General features: G+C 46.6%; 1 protein-coding gene across 3 annotated transcripts in view; it reads left to right on the forward strand.

Annotated features, from left to right (window-relative positions):
* The first annotated feature begins 390 nt into the window (after positions 1–390).
* Positions 391–21,791, forward strand: part of NEBL (nebulette) — a 276,780-nt gene continuing 255,379 nt past the window's right edge. For all 3 annotated transcript variants that reach the window (XM_088478587.1, XM_088478588.1, XM_088478589.1), the window contains exon 1: positions 391–639. In XM_088478587.1, coding sequence (XP_088334713.1) covers positions 571–639 — 69 coding nt within the window. In that variant the 5' untranslated portion in view covers positions 391–570. The remainder of the gene's footprint in view (positions 640–21,791) is intronic.

A 21,791-nucleotide genomic window follows, 5' to 3' on the forward strand; every position in this document is an offset into this window, starting at 1 on the left:
TTTTCGAAGAAGGCGAAGAAGGGGGCTGTCAGCATTGCAACAGAGTACCTGGGGAACAAACCTAGAAAAAAAATATATATTTTTCGGTTTATTTAAAAAAAAAAAAAAAATTTTTAAGAAAGAAAAAAAAGAGTTTGTTTTTAGTTTTTTTTAAAAAAGAACTGAATATATTGTATTTAGCTTTTTTTTGTACTCAACAAGGAAAGACTGAAATGAGTTTGTGTGCTTTTTACACATCTGTGTGCTCAGGAACCTGTATTGTATAACTTGTAAATTTCAATAAAGCATTAAAAAGAGAGAAAAAAAAAAAAAAAAGAAGGCAGGGCGGACAGGGGGAGCTCAGGAGCGCAGAGTCACAAACACACTGACACATCTGCCTTGGGACTGCAGTGTGATGTATTCTCTCTCCAGCTGATCAGCACTCCCTCTTTGCCTGCTCACTGACAGCTGTGCCTCTGGAATCTCTATCACATCTCCTGTGCTCAGAGCAAGCGGAGGAGCCTTGTATCCTTCCTCTGAGCCTTCCTTACTTTGCTACTCTGTGACAGCTCTTCCAAGGAGTCTGAGAAAATGAACCCACAGTGCGGCCGCTGTGGCAAAGTTGTGTATCCCACAGAAAAAGTCAACTGCTTGGACAAGGTAAGTGACTCTTTTTTTTTTCTTTCTGGTCCCTATTCCTTGGAGCAGAAGTATAACTCTTCTGTAGGCATTCTGACAACATCAGTTGGTGGACTGAGGTCTACTTTAAAATATTTCTTTATTAACATTTACTTATATAGCACCAGCATAATCCGTTGCGCTCTTGCAAAGTAGGCAGCCGGTGCCGATCGTTCGGTGCAAAGCCTTGTTGCAGAAAGGGTTAATTAATGATAATACTGCGAGGAGAGAATACCTGGAGGCTTAAGGAGTGACTATGGCAGGAATGTTCTTAATGAGCCGTTCCTCCATGCAGCAGGGAGACGGCACAATACAGAGTATACATAGGCAGGGCACAACTTGGTGTCTCATTGTAAATGTTCTCCATGAAAGAATGTGTCCAGCAAATGTCAAGTGCTGCGTGTGTCTAGTTCTGCAAACGTCTGCTAATCCCTTGTGCTGTGTCACTTTGTGCTCTGGTTAGCCCCATTGGCTTCCATCACAGGGACCCTAGGCAACAGAGCAGCGGAATAGCACGAGAAGGAGTGTGAGATGGGAATGATATTATTATTAAGCAGTGTCAGCTAACAGGACCATACACTTGCAGTCATCAGACCTCTCTGCTAGTCATGGTGTGAAAGTAATGCTGAAATAGCATGATGGTGAGAAAGGAAGACTGGCTCCCCAGCGACAGTGCTGCTTAAGCCGCATGTTCAGCTGACTTTCTGGATGCATGCTGCATACTGAAGGCACTGGCTGTTATTCTGAGGCACCAATGTCAGAACTTACACCCCGGTCAAATGACTGCCATGCTTCAGTTGTACAGGGATACCAGATGCTAGATAGTCTTTGCAGCTAGATCATAGTTAAACGCTTCCCAGGGCTTTCAAGGACTGTCCCTGACAATGTCCCTGGTTTTGTTAATGATCAATTGTCCCATATACACATGAGAGATGCAGTTCTTGGTATCTGTTCTTATACTGCTTGTTGTATAAATGAAAGCTTTTCAACGTGATGGTCATTTAAAATGCATTAAAATTAAATTAGAATCCTGTCCAACTGGCAAGTCACGTTGTGCAGCTGAAGTGTCCTATATGTTGTGTGTATAGGGTGTAAAATAATTGTACTATAATCAGGTCAGGTCAGGTCATGATGGGAAGTGTAGGCCTATGCTTGTATAGAATAAAAGTGCATTTGTACTATGATGACGTTTCGCGGTCAGGTCATATTGGGAGGTGTAGTATCCTATGTCTCTATTGTGATTGTGGGGCAACACAGTGGCACAGTGGTTAGAATTTATGCCTCACAGCCTTGGAGTCATTCCATTCTAACCAGGGCTCTTTCTGTAAGGAGTTTGCATGTTCTCTCATGATTGTATAGGTTTCCTCCAGGTACTCTGGTTTTCCCCAAAATGCATACTGGTATTTTACTTGGCAGCTGACTAAAAATTAAACCTATTGTGTATGTGTGTCCATGTGGTAGGGAATATAGACTGTAAGCTCTGCTGGGGCAGGAACTGATGTGAATGACTACTTATTATTATGCTATATACAGTGGTGCAAGTAAGGCGGTATGGGCCAGTACGGAGCACCATTAAGAAATTAGTAGCCGGTACGCAGTATCGCCCCACCCACCTAACCGCTGCTATTAGCTGCACGCCCGTGCTACCGAGCAAGTCACAGCGTTCGGTGGCGAGAAGGACTAATGCGCGTGAGTGGCCGCGGTCAGTGCAGCAGCTCCTGGGATGCTGGGCATGCCCCAGAGTGCCGAGAGCTGGGACGTGACGCGTGGACACGCCTGTGCTGCATGGTCACACCCTCTAGTGCAAAGTGGTCATGCTCATTTTGTGTCCACGCGCCTTAGGAATGCGCACAAAGTACCGGTAACAAAATTATTTTGCTTGCACCACTGGCAATATATATACTTGTTGATAAATAATTAAATGACCATGGGCCTGATTCAGACCCACTCGCGAGCGGCTATCCGCTCGCAAGTGGGTCGATGTTCTGGACTGAGCATGCGCACGACGGAGGGAGCTCCGTCGTGCGCATGCGCCAGACGCGACGAGCGAAGGAAAGTCCTTCGCTCGTTGTGTCTGATCAAAGGGGGCGTGCTGTCGATGTTGTTTGACAGCACGCCCCCTTTGGTAGGCGTGCCGGGGGCGTGCCACCCTGACGGGGGCGTTCCCACGGGAACGCCTCCCGTCAGAAGCCGGCCCACTGACATCACTAGTGATGTCAGTGGGAGTGATTTTGGCTCTGATAGAGCCAAAATCACTCCGGAGCTTGCGGTTGAAAACCTCAACCGCAGGCTCCGGCTCGCAGTTTCGATGGTCACGACCATCGCGGCCATCAAAATGCACGCTCGTATAGCCTGTGGGTGGTGACCCACAGCTATACGAGCGTCCAGGAGGACGCTACATTTTCATGGAGGCCGGCCCTCATTCAGAGCGTGCGCTCTGCTCAGAGCGTACGGCTCTGAATGAGGGCCCATGTCTTCAATTCGCGTTGAATTGAATCGAGCCCAATGTGTATGTCATACTTGCCGACAATCAGCTCCAGCCTTCCGGGAGGGATCTGATTGTCGGCTAATAGCGGGGGGCGGGGCCGCCCATTGGGGGAGGAGCAGGGGGCGGGGTTGCCATTTTGTGTCATACTGGGGGCGGAGCCAGGGCGGGGCCGCACGATCGCGTCATAGTGACTCCGCCCCCTCTTCACAATGCCGTGATTTTCGGCATTGTGAAGCAGGGGGCAGGGCCACGATGACGCGATTCTGCGTGAATCGCGTCACCGGGCCCCCCGCTGCGGGGATTTCTGTGTTTTTCAGGGGGGGAGGTTGGGAGGGTCGGACACTTCCGGGAGGCTTGCCTGCCTTTCCGGGGGGCCGAGAGCGGCACCCGAAAATCGGGAGGCTCCTGGCCAGATCGGGAGGGTAGGCAAGCCTGGTGTATGTGTGTGGCGGGGTTCTATTAATGTGAATTTGTGTGTAGGGGATCAATTAATGTGAATGTGTGTGGTGGGGTTCTATTAACGTGAATGTGTGTGTGTGGGGGATCTATTAATGTGAATGTGTGAGGTGGGGTTCTATTAATGCGAACGTGTATGTGTGAGGTGGGGTTCTATTAATGTGAATGTGTGAGGTGGGGTTCTATTAATGTGAATGTGTGTGGGGGATCTATTAATGTGAATTTGTGTGTGGGGGATCTATTAATGTGAATTAGTGTGGGGGATCTATTAATGTGAATGTGTGTGGGGGATCTATTAATGTGAATGTGTGTGGGGGATCTATTAATGTGAATGTGAGGTGGGGTCATATTAATGTGAACGTGTATGTGTGAGGCGGGGTTCTATTAATGTGAATGTGTGTGGGGGATCTATTAATGTGAATGTGTGTGGGGGATCTATTAATGTGAATGTGTGAGGTGGGGTCATATTAATGTGAACGTGTATGTGTGAGGTGGGGTCATATTAATGTGAACGTTTATGTGTGAGGTGGGGTCATATTAATGTGAACGTGTATGTGTGAGGTGGGGTCATATTAATGTGAACGTGTATGTGTGAAGTGGGGTTCTATTAATGTGAATGTGTGTGTGAGGTGGGGTTCTATTAATGTGAACGTGTATGTGTGAGGTGGGGTCATATTAATGTGAACGTTTATGTGTGAGGTGGGGTCATATTAATGTGAACGTGTATGTGTGAGGTGGGGTCATATTAATGTGAATGTGTGTGTGTGTGTGGGTTTCTAGTAATGCGAATGTGTGTGTAGGGATCTATTAATATGAATGTGTGTGTGGGGGGTGTTCTATTAATGTCAATGTTGCAGGGCAAAGATATATTAATGTCAGTGGGGGAGCTAGAGTGTCAGTGTGTAGTAAAATGTGTTATTAATTATATATATATATATATATATATATATATATATATAATATATATATGTATATAAAATATATATTATGGTCATTTGAGCCTGTGTCTGTGATTACAGCAAATTTCATTTGAATTGCAGTTTGGTATGGTCATCTATATATTGCATCCAAAACTGAAGGTTGAAGCATTTTAATTAGAATGGTTGTGGAGGAGCAGATTCTTACTTTGGGCCTGATTCAGTAAGAAATGCAGTTGCTTATACACATGCAATCGGTCGATTAATTTGCAGTGCGCGAGCCAGACGTTGTGTTTACTGCGATCTGCGTTCGCAGAGGCTATGCAGACCCAAGACAGAGTGATTGACAGGAAATGCCGTTTATCAGTGGTGACGGGGGGTCGGGCGAACGCAGGTGTGCCAGTGCGTTTCAATTAGCCACTGCGATACCAGACGCTGCCTGAGGTGTCATAGCGTGCGCAGAAGTAAGCAATTCCTAAGTAGTATCTGGGCTTCCTTAACTATGCGTATGGGTCCGATGTTACCGATTTTTTTGTTGTCAAAGTATACGGCTGTGAGTAAGGGGAAGTCGGCGTCCTTATGTCAGGCTGCGATCGCAATGCGAATGCAAACATTTACATATCACCGCTGATATTAGCAACTGCGTTGCGTGCGTGTAAGCAGAATAGCGATCCGTAGTGACTCAGGCCTTTTGTCCACATTTCTTTTTGCAAGGCCCCCTTATGCCCCTATCGCTATATCGAAATTTACTGACACCAGTTTGCCTCCATGTCAGCAATACAGAATATTTTGGTGACTTATAAATCAATGTAATTTAATTTGGTCCAGAACACACCCAGTTGGCAATAGATATGCCCATAGGTGGATCTAGACACGCCTTTTGGGGGTGATAGGGTGATAGTATTTTCACGGAAAACCAAGTTGCACCACCTCTCGGCACACTTAGGGGACTATTTTGAGCAAAGCAATAAAGCGCAAGTAAAGGTGTCCATACACTGTGCCATAAAGCAGCCGATCCAATGTATTGGTACGATTTGGCTGCTATATCGTACCGTGTATGGGCATGATATCGGATAATGCGTGCACCTGTGGGGTCATAAATTGCACCCCAAGATCTTACTGCAGGTTCAGTCGATCTGGGGATGCGATGTGCGATCACATTTAATGCTTTGCGGGTGGGGGAGGGGGAGCCGGCGTGACGGGCGGTCGGCCACCCGATCGCACCGTGTGTGGGGACCGCCTGATATGTCAGACATCGGATCCCCCATCGCATCGCACGGTGCATATCTCACTGTGTATGGGCGGCTTTAAGCCGGCTACACACTTGAACGACTTGTAATAGGGCCGATTTCATATCCAAATTCCCTTGAGGTCAGAACATACGATATTGAATGTAGGTACTGTTCAATATCGCATACAATCTAACGATATGTTATATTGTCAGATCATAAACTATTTATCGTTGCTACCATACACACTAGAACAACCGTCCATAGGATCCATTGGCCAAACTGGAACGACAAATCCTCTGGTCGTCCGGTTGGCCGTACACACTGCACGATTGGCACCATATCACATGCAATATCTTCCGATTATCCGTGCAGCATAGACGAACGGAAGACGTCGCATACGACCAGCGGGAACGCACACTAGCCGATATACACAATTTGTCGTAGAAATATGCCAAATCGTGCCGATATCGTCCTGGTGTGTCCCCAGCCTAACTTTCTGGATCAAGTCATGTTGCAATGCAAGGGGTGCAAATACATTTAATTACATTTTTTTTTTTTGCACACAGGGTTAATAGTACCGGCTGCTTTTCAATGTAGCCCACAAGTGCTGGACAGCTTTATCTTTACACAGCAATTTAGATTTGAGTTTGGGCACATCCTCTTACATCTAACTATCATTGCACATGTTACATCTGCCCCAACTGCAGTGCTACATGGTTTTACCAAGGTGTTGCAGCCCACCTAGACTCCCTTCTACGTTACTTAGACGCCTCCTGGAGGGTTGGTCTGCACCTTGGTGTGCTCTCGGACATTCATGTAGGCATCGATGCACAAACAAGGTCATCTGCAGTGCTGATCAGGGGCATTCTGTAATGGTACACGTTCAGCCGTGAAATATCCCTGGAAATTATTATTATCAAATGTCTGTAACAGCTGGAGCAAGAACAGCCTCAGAGGACGAATTTAGAGAGCCGCAGGGAGCCAGGTGTCACTTATCTAATCCACAGAGACAGTTGTTTGCTCAGCATGTATATGCAAAGTGGGAGATTTACTATGACCGTGGCATTAAAGTCATAATGCCTTCAGTTACTAATAGCAAATCTAGGCCCCCATTTATCAACGATGGTAAACACCAGTGCAATTGTTCGTTTAGTATCACTGTGATACAAACGAAAAATTTACTGGTATTTACCAATACTTACCCTCCGGCGAGGTCCCGCGAAGTCCTCCTCCTCGACGAGATCCCCCGCTGGGCCAGCGATGGGGGCTCCAGTGTTATGAGCGACGGTCCGTCTGTGCATGTGCATGACACTGGGACCCAGCAGTGCCTGGAAGGCTTCGCTGAAGCCGGAAAGGCACCGCCGGGTCTCCATTGCCGGCAGTGGGGACCGCATCGATCTCGCCATCTAAATGATGGTGAGAGCGATGCTTGACAAACAGCGGTAATCTTAGATTACCGCTGTTTGTTAAATCCAGAAAGGGTGGCATAACCCCTTTAGCGTTGATAAATGGGGGCCCTAGTTTGCAAAATAAAATTAATATTAATAAGAATACTACTGTATTTGAGATAACAAAAATCATTAGAGGTTAAAATATTTATTTATTTATTTATTACCAGTTATTTATATAGCGCACACATATTCCGCAGCGCTTTACAGAGAAGTTCTGGACATTCACATCAGTCCCTGCCCCAGTGGAGCTTCCAATCTATATTCCTATCACATTTACACGCACACACATACACACTAGGGTTCATTTTTGGTGGGAGCCAATTAACCTGCCAGTATATTTTTGGAGTGTGGGAGGAAATCGGAGCACTCGGAGGAAACCCACGCAAGCACAGGGAGAATATACAAACTCTGCACAGGTATCACACTGTTCCTGGCCCTCGTCTTAACATTCCCCACTGCTCCAGGTCTAAGGACTAAAAATCACCAAGAAAATAGCATACAATACAATATATGACTTCTTCATCCATGCATTATATTAATCAAACCATACTTTAAATTGACCATTCCTGCCACAATTACTTGCCCCATGCTCTGGTGGTGGTGATGGGTAATAAATCTTCCAAACCAATACTGGTGCTTATGCCGTATTGGACGCAATTATCAGGAAATGTAAAATGAGTTAGAATAAACCTTTTTGCTACCAGTGCAGAGTGCCTGCACTAATGTGTCCAGCTTGGTATACCTAGCAAAATGCGCCTCTTTACTCCAGCGGATAACAGGAGTACATGAACCCGGAATGGGACTTCACGTGGTAGTAAAAAATACTAAAAAATAATTACTTAGTGCATACACATTACAGGGGTTCAGTATGTTTTTGAGACAATCGTTATTTAGACCAGGGGTTCCCAGCCATGGTCCTCAAGGCACACTAAAGCTGGCCATACACCAGACCAACTTTTCTCCAACCATACAACTAGTTGGTTGGTTGGAATGACAATCCGGTAGTGTATGGGAGCAAATGACAATAAGCAAATTGCTCCCAAACACCAGAAAACACGAAAAAAGTTTTTTTATGCAAGTTGGATAAATCTGTTTGATTTAATCAACAGGTTTCATATGTTTTCCAGTGTTTGGGAGTAATTGGCTGATTGTCATTTGCTCCCATGCATTACCGGATTTTCAATCCAACCAACTAACTAGTTGGATGGTTGGAGGTAAGTTGCTCTGGTGTATGTCCAGCTTAACAGTCCAGGTTCACACTACAGTTCATAGCTGGTCAGTGTAATTCCTAGTAGGGATGTGCAGGCTCGGATAGGTTCGAGTTTGCACGTTGAGTTCTGATTTTTCCCTCCAAAAAAACGGAACTCAGAAAGAGGCTAAACGTCATCTTACATGGACGAACATCATCATTCCTGGACAAAAGTCCAGGAATGATGATGTTCGTCCATGTAAGATGACGTTTAGCCTCTTTCTGAGTTCCGTTTTTTTGGAGGGAAAAATCAGAACTCAACGTGCAAACTCGAACCTATCCGAGCCTGCACATCCCTAATTCCTAGGTAATAAAATAGCAGAAAGCATGTCAAATGAAAATTGAACAAGATGCAAATACAAAATTGTTATTTTAGTAACTGTATCAGTAGCTTTCCCTGTACAAGCTGAAGAGGAAACGTCTTATTACTGCAAACCAATCGCACATTTCACTGTAATACTGAGAATAGATCACAGCAGCAGAATTATTATGAGAATATTCGCATAAGTAGGAGGGATTTAGATACAATTGGCCAATAAGCTGCGGTCGGTCATCATCAGTTTGCAACTTGCACATACTTGCCGACTTTACAGAACTCCTTCCCGGGAGAAGCCCGGAGAGGAGCTTCTGCTGACATCTTAGGGGGGCGGGGCTGGACTGTAGACGTTATTAGGCCACGATTCGCATCATTTTAGCCTTGCCCCCTTCCTACGGACCAGTGAATTCCCCATAAAATCTCCTCATCGGACCCACTTCACTATAAAGTGGGCGGGATGTGGTAGATCTGCCTACTCTTTTAGGGTGATGCTGGGCAGCCCCCGGAGTGATGTTATCGGGATGCCCCACAAGGTCACTCCCCCTTTAATTAGGCCACATCCAGAGTGCGCACCAGGTGTTACCATACCCGGTGATGCCTCTGTTTGGACCCCTCAGATGCTGTCATCTTAGTCTGCAATGCTTGCCATAAAAACCAGGTATATTTGAACAAAATCAGACAACACTAGTGGCAACACTAAAAGAATCCTCGCCTCGGGGGATGATCACTTTCTAAATGAGCCTTATTTTCCGTAATATACTGTACAATATATGAAAAAATGTAAAAAATAACGCAGGGTGCCTGTCTGAGGTGTCTAGAGTACGATCCAGCAGCGATTCTGGCTGCAGAGTGCTGTTCCAGGCACCGTTAGTCAGATGCAGGGGTTGTTGGTGAGCAGCGGTGGCGCCCACAGGGCACTGCGCTCTGTTGGCACCGCTCGCACAGCCGTAGTTACGGCCCTGACGAAACGCCCCCATTTTTTAGGAAGACAGCTCAGCACTGTTGCGGCTTAGGGGGCCCTGTGTACAACGACGCAGGATCCGTTCAGCACATTCACAGAACAAGTCCTGGGTATGTGCGGTCCTCCCACCATTGTAGTTGTACGTATACCATCAGGTTTGTGTACAACTATGAATCAGACCCTCTGTGTTTCTTTTAACCTTGCATTGAAGGTTACAATACTTATGTCTAAATGACATTCCCTGAAGGAATGCAAATAACTATGGCATCCTCCCTTCTAGGTTTAAAAAGTAACAAACATATCGCCCTTCTTGGTGTTCCTGCCATTCCACACTCCCCCACCTAAACTCTGTGGCTTTCTGTGACTTCCTGGCAGCAGCCATGGGGATGTAGCATTCTGTAAAGAAAATGATTTCCCTGTTAAGTGATTTTTATTGTACATATTAAGAACGTCAGAGATGGTAAAACAGTTGCAGATTCTTACGATTACATTAGGCTTATTTATATTGATGCAGACAACACACAGAGTAGCAATTTTACAGTTTGCTCATGGGGGGTTCGTATAATTCATGGTCCAACTTCCTTAGTAATGAAGTGCAGCAGCATTTATCCAACACTATTGCTGCAGCACTATACTGTATGTGTTCCTACATAACACCATGTCATTCAGTTTTTCCCTTAAAGGGAAAACCACTTTGCAAATGATTGGTAGACAAACAGCTTATAGTGCTAGAGGCGCCATATATATTACCTGCAGCCTCTGGGTGCGTCCTGCGTTACAGAGAACACAGTAGTATAACCTCTTTAATTACAGGAATTCCAGTTACATCCACTTCACTGTGGATGCATCTGCAGTGCAGGTAAAACACTTATTGTACCTATTGTATATGAAGGCTAATGCTGGGTACACACTGACAGATGCGAACGGGTGATATATCTAGTGCATGTGTGTATGGGCGACACGAGGAACTCCAATACACTTGCTGCAGGATGACTGTCGTCTCAATTGGGCAAGCATAGTTAAATGCCCGTCCAGTTGTGATGTCAGTGGAGTCAGCACAGACACATCGGGTGAAGGATTGGTAATTGTATATGCACTTACCAATCGGTTAGGCCGACCCGTCGGCCAAGTGTGTACCCAGTTTAAGATGAAAGTGTATAATACATCATTTATATTTTGTTTTCATTATTGTATGTTTATTTGTATTATGTATCATATGTAGCCAGGGGCAGAACTATGGGAGACAATGGAGGCGCCTGCCGCCGGGCTCCAGCTCTGAGGGGGCACCTCCTCCATTGTCCACAACATATTCACCCCACTTAGGGCTGTAACTATGTACCCGGCTGCCCAATACATGGCACCCCTTCCCGGCTCCTGAGAAGCCACCATACACTAGTGCATAGCTCCATGTCAGCCCATCAGCTGCTGCCCTCATCTATCTATAGCCTGTCTGCATGTGAATTGCTACATTACAGTGTCAGCGGCTGTGACAGGGGGGCATCAGATTATAGCTTGCCTCCGGGCGTCTGGGATGAACTTACCCCACTGTATGTAGCTGATAATATTGTATGCTTTCTTCATCTTTCCAATACACAGTGCCATGAGAGGCAGCACGGATGGTGTAGTGGTCAGCATTTCTGCCTCACAGCACCGAGGTCATGAGTTCAATTACCAGTCCTGCTCCATCTCTGAAGAAATTGTATGTTCTCTTTGTGTATGCCTGGGTTTCTTCCGGGTGCTCTGATTCAATTAATAGTGGTAGTAGGTTACCTGGCTTCTGAAAAAAATGAACCCTAGCATGTATGTGTTTATGTGATAGGGAACATAGATTGTAAGCTCCACTGGTGCAAAGACAGATCTGCATTAGTGAAATATTCTCAAGGCCAGATAAAAAATTGGACGGATGGGACTACATCTCTAGGCGTCCACATAAAAATAGGCCTATCATCATGATAGTATGATGGTAGCCACATGGTCAGCCATAAATAAGTTTTAAAATTGTATTTCTATTTTCCTCACAAAATGATGCAATATATCTACTTTTATGTGTTTAGGGAGACATTGGAGCTGTTAAGCTGGCCATACACCTGCACGATTTCGGGCCGATTGCCCGATTTTCGATGAGTCATAAGATGGATCTTGTGAAAATCGTGTATTATTTTAGTAAGATACGATCTGATGTCCGCACCCGCAGCTCCTATAATCAGATCTTATGATCAGATGTGCAGCACATCTTGTCCATCGTATCGTGTGCAGATCGTGCCGTTTATTTTGTTCATGCGATCCATCGTGCGGAAATTCAAGTCATTTCAATGACTGTTTCCCTTATGAGCCTGTGAGACACAGGATCGATCTTACGACAGATCTTGTGCTAAGAAAAACAACAGACATGCTGCCGGGACTGCCAGGGAGCTCCGGGGAGTCGTAGGGAAATCGTATGATGAATCGGATCTTATGCTGGTCGTGTAGGTGTATGGCCAGCATTAGTGTAAGGTTGAGTCTCCCATATCCAAAATGCTTGGGACCAGGGGTATTTTGGATATCGGAATATTCCGTATTTTGGAATATTTGCATACCACAATGAAATATTTTGGGAAATGAAAACAAATCTAAAAGGGATCAGCGGTTCTAATCCCGACGCTGGAAGAGAGGTAAGTATTTTAGTATTTACTAACCTAACCCCCCCCCCCTAACCCTCCCTTAGGGGTGCCTAACCCTCCCTTAGGGGTGCCTAGCCCTAACCTCCCCCTCAAGTGCTTAAACCTAACCCCCCCTTCCCCGCAGGCTAAACCTAAGTCTCCCGGGGGGGGTCCCTAACCTCCTCCCGATGGGTGCCTAACCCCCCCTTCCCGTAGCCTAACCCTAACCCTCCGGGGGGGTGGTGCCAAACTCTAAGTCCCCCCCCGAGATAGTTTTTTTTTTTCAAGGGGGCGTGGCCACGCCTCCAGCGATTAGGCCATGCCCCCTCCATTACCCTGGCCAGGCTCTCAACGGCCCTGCTGGGAAGCACAGTATGGTTATTTACTGCTGTTATACCTAAATTCCGGGTCTGAGACGGTGGTTGGAACAGGGGAGCTCAATCAGACCTGCTCGCTAAGATGTAAACGCTCGCTGCTGCCGAAGGCATGCAATGTGTATGCATTGTGCGCATGTGTATGCATCGCAATGCGCATACCTTAGTGAAAGTTCACAATGCGTTCGCTCGCTGTGCATAGACAGCCCAGCAGAGTGAGTGACAGGGGAAGCAGTTTGTAGGTGGTAACAGGGGCTGGCCATTAAATACTGGGGAGTGGAGGTACAAACGAAGGCGGGCCTGAGCATCTCAGAGGCGTTTTACATTTTAGAGGTGTGCATAATTAAAAGACAGCATCATAGTACACGTCACATAGCTTGTTTTTACACTGAAGTGTTCGCAGTGCTTGCGGCAGGGTATGGTCAACCTCAAGCGCTGCGAGCACATCCGATGTTACACAATGTACCGATGGTTGCATACACTTCCTGGACATTAGGTGCACAGGTGGGCTGGTGGGTGTCTGCATACACTATGTGATCGCTCTCTAAGAAATAGTATGCAGTCGGGATGCCGACGGTCTAAATCCCGACTGTCGGCATCCCGACTGTCTAATCCCGGCTAGGGTCTAATGACAGGCGTCGAAATCCTGACGCCTGTCATTTTACCTGCGCCGGGAGCCCGACGCCCGGCATTCTGATCGAAGGTAAGATGGTCGCCGGGAGCGGACAGCCGCGCGGGGGGAGGGTTAGGGACTCCCGGGGGGGTCTTAGGGTTAGGCAGCCCCCTGGGAGTGTTAGGGTTAGGCTAGGGGAAGGTGGGGTTAGGACACCCCCAGCGGGAGGTTAGGGTTAGGCACCCCCAATAGGATACAGGTTTAGGCAGCGGGGAAGGGGGGGTTAGGTTTAGGCACTTAGAGGGTGGTTAGGGTTAGGCACTTGGGGGGGGGAGGTTAGGGTTAGGCATCCCTAATGGAGGGTTAGGGGAGGCTTAGGTTAGTTTGTTCTCACCTTAGCTGTTGTCGGGATCTTCACCTCTGCCGGGCTTCCGCTTTTGGGATTTGAACTGCCGGCCATGCGGTAAATCATACCGATCCCCTAAGAAATGCTGGGCGTGCTAATGCATTGCTGTGCGATTGCACTTCCTACGCAATTTGCATACAAATCTTGTGAGCGATCGCATCAGCTCCAGGGCTCCAAACCGGATCAGATCTGGAATTTAGCCTGCGCCAACCCAGGAAATTCTCGAGTCGGCGCCGTTCACACCGGAGCCGGGTCTGCAGTGACCCAGGCTCTTCTGGCGTGGAAGTGGATGCTTGGAGATGACGTCATCTCCAAGCGATACTGAAGCTTCAGGTCATCGTGACCCAGATCGCGCCGTTTACCCTGTGTTACCTGGGTTGGATTGTCGGGTCTCTCGACCCGGAAATTCAACCTTATCCCCTTTTACACCTAGGAGCTACCCGGGTTAACCCTGCAATAACCCAGGTTTTAGCTCTGGTGTAAAAGGGGTATAAGTGGAAATGTACTAGTGCAGATTAAATAATGAAATAATTTGTTGGATTAGTTGTTGTGTTACATTTGCACTTTCTTAGTAAATAATCCTTCCTCTGTGATCCCCCCGAGCCGGTCAGGGCCCTGTGTTGCAGTATGGCAGCTCAGGCACTGGCATTTTTTTGTCACAGAAAGCGTCTCAAGAACAAGTCTGACAATACCTGGGTGAAAGAAGTTATATCTGTTTAGAATATTTATATTGTTATTATCACTGAGCCTTCATACTGCCATGTCAAAACTGACATAGCAAAAATGTTCATTCATTTGTGCCTAATGCACAGCTTACACAGGCTGCACAGCTCCGATTTGAGGGCCTGATTCAGCAAGGATCACTATTCTGCTAATACGCAGGCAACGCAGTTTGTAATATCAGCGGTGATATGCAAATGATTGCACTTCACCTTACTCACATCCGTATACTTTAGCAATATAGCAAAATAATCGATAACATCGAGTGACATCAGACCCATACGCACACTTGCACAAGTCCAGACCTTACTCAGAAATGATATGAAAAATAGCCAGAGGCTGCGCACAACCCTTATACTAAATGGATATATGTTAATGAGATGTCAAAAAAAACATAGGAAATACGTAAAGGAATAGTGTTTAATGATACTAATAACAAGGTTCTAAATGCCAAAGGTTCTAATCAATCAATATAAATTGTAATGATCATAAGTGAATGAAAAACAGATGTCCTGTTGAGGATATCATGCACATAAATGAATGCAATGGTAGTGTTCAATAAATATATAGAGATTTAAAAATTGATAGACAAAAAACTTGAAGAACAAAAAAGTCACATATGCCGTTTATCCACCTGTATCTTCCTGCTGGTAGTCTGTACTCCAATATGAAGGGAAAAATGATGTGAGAGTAACGTCTGAAAAGATCTAGCGGCGTCCCGCTAGTCTCAATAAACAGTACCTTTTAATCTGTCTTTGTGCGCGTTGCCCGGGAGGACTCTTCTTATGGTCCGGGGACATCCAGCTGGAGCCGACAGCGGGGATCTCTCTTTGCTGCGGTGCACTGTGCCGCACACTCACGGACACTGTCCCTGCAACCAGGTCAGGACCGTGAGCGCGGCCAAAGTGCGCCAGCAAGCAGGGGGGGACGTGGCAGCGGTCTTGAATCAGACGAGCCGGGGGCCGTGGACGTTGACCCGCAACAGAGGATACTCACCCGGAGGGGCTCCGCTTCCTGTCCCTTCACACGCTGCTGCAGGAGACCGGGTCCCAATGCTGGAAATGGCTAACTTCCACGCGCGCTATTAAACCTCAGACTGTGTACGGCATCGCAGTGGATAATTTATACACGACCCTGCAACGGCGTTCAAACACACTGACACGCCTGTGTTTTGCTGCCCCCGTCACCACCCACAAACAGTACTTCCTGTCAATCACTCTGAGATGGGTCTGCTTAGTCACTGCGATCACAGTCCCGACCGCGATGCATGCGTAGTACGCAACAATCGTCCGATTGTGTGCGTATTAGCAGTTGCGATCCAAGCTGAATCAGGCCCATTGAGTCGTGACACAGGCTATGGACCACTGTAAGAGGCCTATTTATTAAACTACTTTTTCGCCCATTTTCAAAGGATTGGACATACTTATTGTTATGCCACGGGGGTGACTCTGAGGAATTCTAGGCTGGATGCGGCCGTGCTTCAGCTTTGAGAGCTGAAAGATGTCTTGGGCAGGATGGGCCTGTAGGCCGTGAAGATGAGGCGGCCTTTGGGCCATGCAGCAGCCTTGAGGGCTGTGATAAACTAACTTACTGTAGTCAGGGGGTGTAGTAGAGATGCAGCCTTTGGGCTGTGGAAGCAGCCTTGAGGATTGGTTGACCTTGGCTAGTTGCAGCCGGAGGGCCGGAGGTGAGATGCAGCCTTTGGGCTGTGGAAGCAGCCTTGAGGGCTGGTCAGCCTTGGCTAGTTGCGGCCTTGGGGCCGGAGGTGAGATGCAGCCTTTGCACTGAGGAAGCAGCTTTGAGGGCTGCTAAGTCTCTGACCAGGTGAGTACAAGGAGGTAACGTGTCGCAGTAATTGCGCAACAAGGACCCTGGAGTGCGGCCAATGTGTTGACACTGGTGTAACAATACTGGATTGCGCCCTTAGGATGCTAAACTGCGGCCGTGTTGTCACTGGCGTTGGTTTCCTAAATAATGTTCTGAGGATGCTGGAGTGCGGCCAATGTAGCCGGGTTGACACTGGCGAGGATGTGCAGTATAGCGCTCTGAGGACGCTAAAGTGCTGCTAATGTCGCCTGGTTGACAAAAGCCGATGGACACTAACGTGCGCCAGGGGTGCCCTCTGTACCACTAGGATGACACGCGGCTGAGCCAGAGATGCACGCTGTGCTACCTGGATGGCTCGTGCAGCACACAGCAGGTGGAATGCAGATCATGCTACCTGCATGGAACACAACAGCAGGAGAAATATAAAACATCTGGAACAATGGAGAGACTGGAACACTGGAACTCTACTGGCGTACAGGAGAAACAAACGGAAACACGAAACTCTATCACCGGCATGGAGTGAAGGGCTGGCTGAAATTTAACAGTAACAGGGCCCAACCAGAGCCAGCCTCACTAATGAGAGACTAGTGAGCAGCTGGGAGCGGGGGACTTGCCTACTTTTTCGGGTGGCTGGGAGCGCCACCTAATTTTTGGAGCCTCCCGGCCAAGTACGGGATTGGCGCATTGTTTAAGTACTTTCATCGTTTATATTGTAGGTACCACATCAAATATCAGAGACATCTGCGACCGCCTCTCTGTTTTCGTTCACAAGAGTAGTCGCCATATCTTTCTATGGGGACTACGAAAATGCACTATTTACCAAGCTCTAAAATGATTAATCTTTTGGCGTTTGACCCTGGTAGCTGACACCATCTTTACATGGTGTTACCCAGTCTAGCCTATCGGCTACATTTTCTCATTCTTTTTTTTTTTTTTTATATTTTCTCCTGATCACCCGTTGGCAGCTCATACTCGCACATGCTGGCTGTGCATTCGCATTAGGCAAGCTGGGTCCAAACTGGCAGTAAAGTAACAATGTTATTATTACTTTACTATTCACTCTTTTCCGGGATAGGCTGCTATCAGAGCCACAATCCTGAGAAAAGTAATTTGATAAATTGCAAAGTAACTTAAATTCTTATAGCGGCAATAAGAATATATTTAACTTGTATAATATGGATAAAAGATAGGTACCATCAGTTTTTTATATTGTACACAATTCCCCTGACCCCCGACCACAGACCTGTAGGGGTCCGATTTGAAGGAACCCCACATTCCTGGAGGAACTCACCAGTACCAGTGCCAATAACAGTCCGTCCTGGAGAAGCTAAAACAAATTCTCCGCTCTCTGTGAAGTATCAATAAAGATGGCACAAATCACAACATTGCATTCGTTTGATTGCATCTTTTAGGTTTTTGTAAGAGGAAACACTTGTTTTAGAAAGCCAACAAACCAAATGAATTCTGGTAGACAACTCAAATAAGAAGTTGCAGGTCATAGGGCATGACATTGGAAATCATTTACTTAGAATGGTCATTTTCCCTGAAATCAGACTGTGGGGGAGATTAAAATATCAACCAATCAGCTCATAACTGTCACAGCCTGTAAAGCAGGGATGGGGAACCTCAGGCCCGGGGGCCGTAAAAGGCCAGCGGAATAATTTGGTTCGGCCCTCTGAGCTTTTCTCTGCTAGCCTCATCTGGCTAGTAGAGTGCCTAGAATGACAGCCTCAGCCAAAATGTATGCAGCAGTGCCACATGGAGCATCCTTAGGATGCTTTAGACGGTCACACCACTGCCCTTACAGCTCCCCGGAGCATCCTGAGGATGCTCCGGGCATTGCTGTAATCACCAGCGATTGTGGCCATGCCCCCATGTGATATCACACGAAGGGGCCGTGGCCTGAAGCGGGCCCGCAAATAATGTTATATATATCAAAATGGCCCTCAGCAGAAAAAAGGTTCCCCACCCCTGCTGTATAGAGACAGTTAGCTGAGTGGTTGGTACTTTAGTTCTCTCTACACTTTGATATATTTTTCCCTGTGTTTTTCCAAGTTTAGATGAATTGACGTTATTACTGTACAGTATATGGCTCATTTTTGTGTTTATTCCAGCCGATGGCAATGAGTCTTTTTTGTTGAAAGAGGAGTGCTCTACTGCTCAGACTCCAGTCACCTGTCCCTCCAGGGAGGCATCATACCCTGTCCCAAGATGGCTGCAGAGCTCACTACTGAGCATGTACAGGAGACATCTTGTCTGTACTGTGTAGAGTGACATGGCGGGAGTCAGAAGTCTCTGACTAAAGTCTCCTAAAGAGAACCTGGTTAATACCTGCATGTAAAACTGTTCCAGCATCCCTGCACTGCTACCCGTTTGCAGCATACACTCACCGGCTGGTGAGCTGTGTATAAACCCACTCACTCATGCTCCGCTCCATCACCAATGTGCATGTAACAGTGAGTACGGCTGTACCTACTATACTTCAGTAAACCAGTACCTCTGGTTAAATAACAGGGTTGTTCATAGCTTGAGTCATCTGCTGGTGTGTGCCTATATAACTGCAATATCAACCCCTGCACACATCATTTCCAGCATTTTTGTAGAAGTTTTTTAAATTAGAATTAATTTGTGGAAAACTTACGGGCCTATTTGTCAATGCACAGCGTCCTCATTCCAGGGGTACAGAAATATATATATATTTTATTTTTGGTTATCACAGCAATTTAACTAAAAAAAACATTGCAGGGGCAGAATATACTGGCGCAGATCTTTAAGGGTTAAACTTCCTGGATAGTCTTAGCAAAGAACAAAGTGTTGTTTTGGGTTGGGTACGGGATGCGGCCAGTCAAACTCCTGACGCCAGCTTCCCGACAGGTCAGTATCCTAACCCTCCACCTCTCCCTACGCCTACCTAACCCTCCCTCTCTGGTGCCTAAACCTAACCTCCCCCCTCCCCCCTAATGCATAAATCTAACCTCCCCCCCCCGCATCCTAAACCTAACTTTACGACCTTAGTGCCTAAACCTAACCCTCCCCCTAGTGCCTAAACCCTAGCCCTAATGCTAACACCTCCCCCCTAACCCTGCTACTTACCTTCGGGATGCCGGCGCTGGGATTCTGACAGGTGTCGGGATTCCGGCGCCGTTATTCTATGTGCCGGGATATTGACCGCATCCTGTTGTTTTTATCTGTTATTACTATTTTAAGATGGCGATAAGAGAATAGTTATTGCTGCACTACAAGTATCACTATGCCATGCAAAGGTGATAACATAACAAGTATTGTGGAGTTAATGTAAAGGTATTGGCATACTTGCCGACATTTGACTTCTCCTCCCCGGGAGAAGCCCGGGGAGGAGAAGCAGGTGAGAGGTGTTGGGGGCGAGGCCAGACGGATTGCGTAATTAAGCCCCGGCACATATTTAAATAAGGGGCTGGGCCAAATGACGCGATTCTCATAGAATTGCATCATTAGGTCACGCCCCCTACTCGCTGACACCCCGGTCCGCAAGAAAATTCTCCGTATTCTGCCCATTTCACTAGAAAGTAGTAAGAATGCGGGAGAAGTGCCTACCCGAAAAATCGTGACACTCCTGCGACTTTCGTGAGGGTAGGCATGTATGGTTATTGGGAAGCTTCTGCTGTTGAAATATGGTGACGCTTCCTGCAAGGTATGTCCAGTGTTATAGGTAGCAGTAACCTTTGTTAGGGCCAAACAAAAGTCATTCCTTTGATGGCTCATTCCATTTTTGGTTGTCATAGCATTTGGAAATCTTTCTACAGGAATGCCATTCCTCAGCACATTGCAAACTGACTCCTTGATTTCAATGGCATATTTGTAACTGAAGACATTTTTAAAGTGAGTATAATTTATTCCCTGTGATTTACTAATTGACACAATTTGCATATTCACAGTAAAAAAAAAATCAACTTTTGTACTGCATAATATAATCTGATTTTGAAGGAAAAAAATCAATTAAGTGTGTTATTGTAATACCTTATAATTTCCACTCATTAAGTTGAATTATTTGTCACAGCGGATGTGCATTTTACCTTTAGAGTGCGTTACTGTGTCATTTAATTGCTTAGTACAACTTCAGATTTCATTAATTTAATTTGCATGTGCAACTAGACCTTGAAATGTGCTCATTCCAGGGCTTTGTTCCACTGCTGTTTGAAGTTAGGCTTTCAGGGATAGCTTTTGCTAATTAAATATTTATTGAATGCTAAAGTAACTATTTAAATTGGTCACGGATTTAGGTGAGTTGAATAACTGGCAGTGTTATGCTGTAAATCTGTTATTGGAGGGATTTTGGAAAGCAATGGACTGTGCAAAGAAACTCTGAAGCTAAAAAAGTTCCTAAATATTTGCTGTGTTTCAAAGTTGTCTGATTGCCAGACAAGACACTGGAAGTTTGTACGCCTCTCCAGGGGACGGTGTGTCACAAGTCACGGATGGGTAGTGGATGCTACCCATATTTTGGGATTGGCGAGACCTATTACTGAGACGCGGAGTCTAACGTGCCTGTTGTATTCACCAGGGACCCCCACAAGGAGGTTTGGACTTAGCTGCGTCCAGCACGCAGGTCGCGCCCCTAAGACTAGGGACCTGATTCAGAGCCACTCGCATGCGCTGTGCGCTCGTAAGCTGCCCGATGGTATGCGAAAACGTACATGCGCACGCTTCGTTCTGCTCGTGTGCAAACTACTCTGTGCGATTGTAAACCCGCTCTCTCGCCAACCAAAGACAGCCCAGTGAAATGAGTGACAGGAGAGGCCGTTTGTGGGTAGTAACAGGTCACTAATACCGGGGAAGTGGAGGTGCGAACGCAGGCGTGCTGAGTGTTCCAACGCCGTTTCAAAGGTGTACATAATTAACAGGCAGCGTCATAGTACACGTCACATGCCTGTTTTTTACACTGAAGTCCCCGCAGTGCTTGCGGTAGGATAAGGCAACCACAAACGCTGCGTTAGCTTCCAATGGTCCTCGATGTACCAATGTTTTAAAACACTTCCTGGAGATGACGTGCGCTAGTGGGCGTCTCAACATACGCTTATGGGTGTCTGCATACACAGAGCGATCGCTTGCATAGCCAAAGTGGGCGTGCTAATGCCTTTCCGAGCGAGCGCCTGCCATGGTGTCACTTTTGCCAAATTTGCGTACGCTGGATGCGAGCGATCGCATCTAGCGAGTGGCTCTGAATGAGCTCCTAGGTTCCCTAATACAGGTTACAATTGTGAGTGACTGGCGCTATGTTCCCTGCAGCCAGGAACAGCAGGAGCTTTCAACAGGGCCCCTCGAAGAGAATACTTGGGTTCAAGGGTGGTTCTAGCGCTTTCTTTGATGTAATAAAAGTCCTTTCTTTCTGGTGTTGTTTTCTCAAAAATATGTAAAAGAAAGAAACAACATATAGTGTAAAACCGTAAAAATATCTTATTACTTGTGAGAGATAGATGCGCACTCACCCTTCAGGAGTGAGCTATAG

The sequence above is a fragment of the Taudactylus pleione genome, unplaced genomic scaffold (genome assembly GCF_031769625.1).
Source record: "Taudactylus pleione unplaced genomic scaffold, aTauple2 ptg000216l, whole genome shotgun sequence".
Lineage (NCBI taxonomy): Eukaryota > Metazoa > Chordata > Amphibia > Anura > Myobatrachidae > Taudactylus > Taudactylus pleione.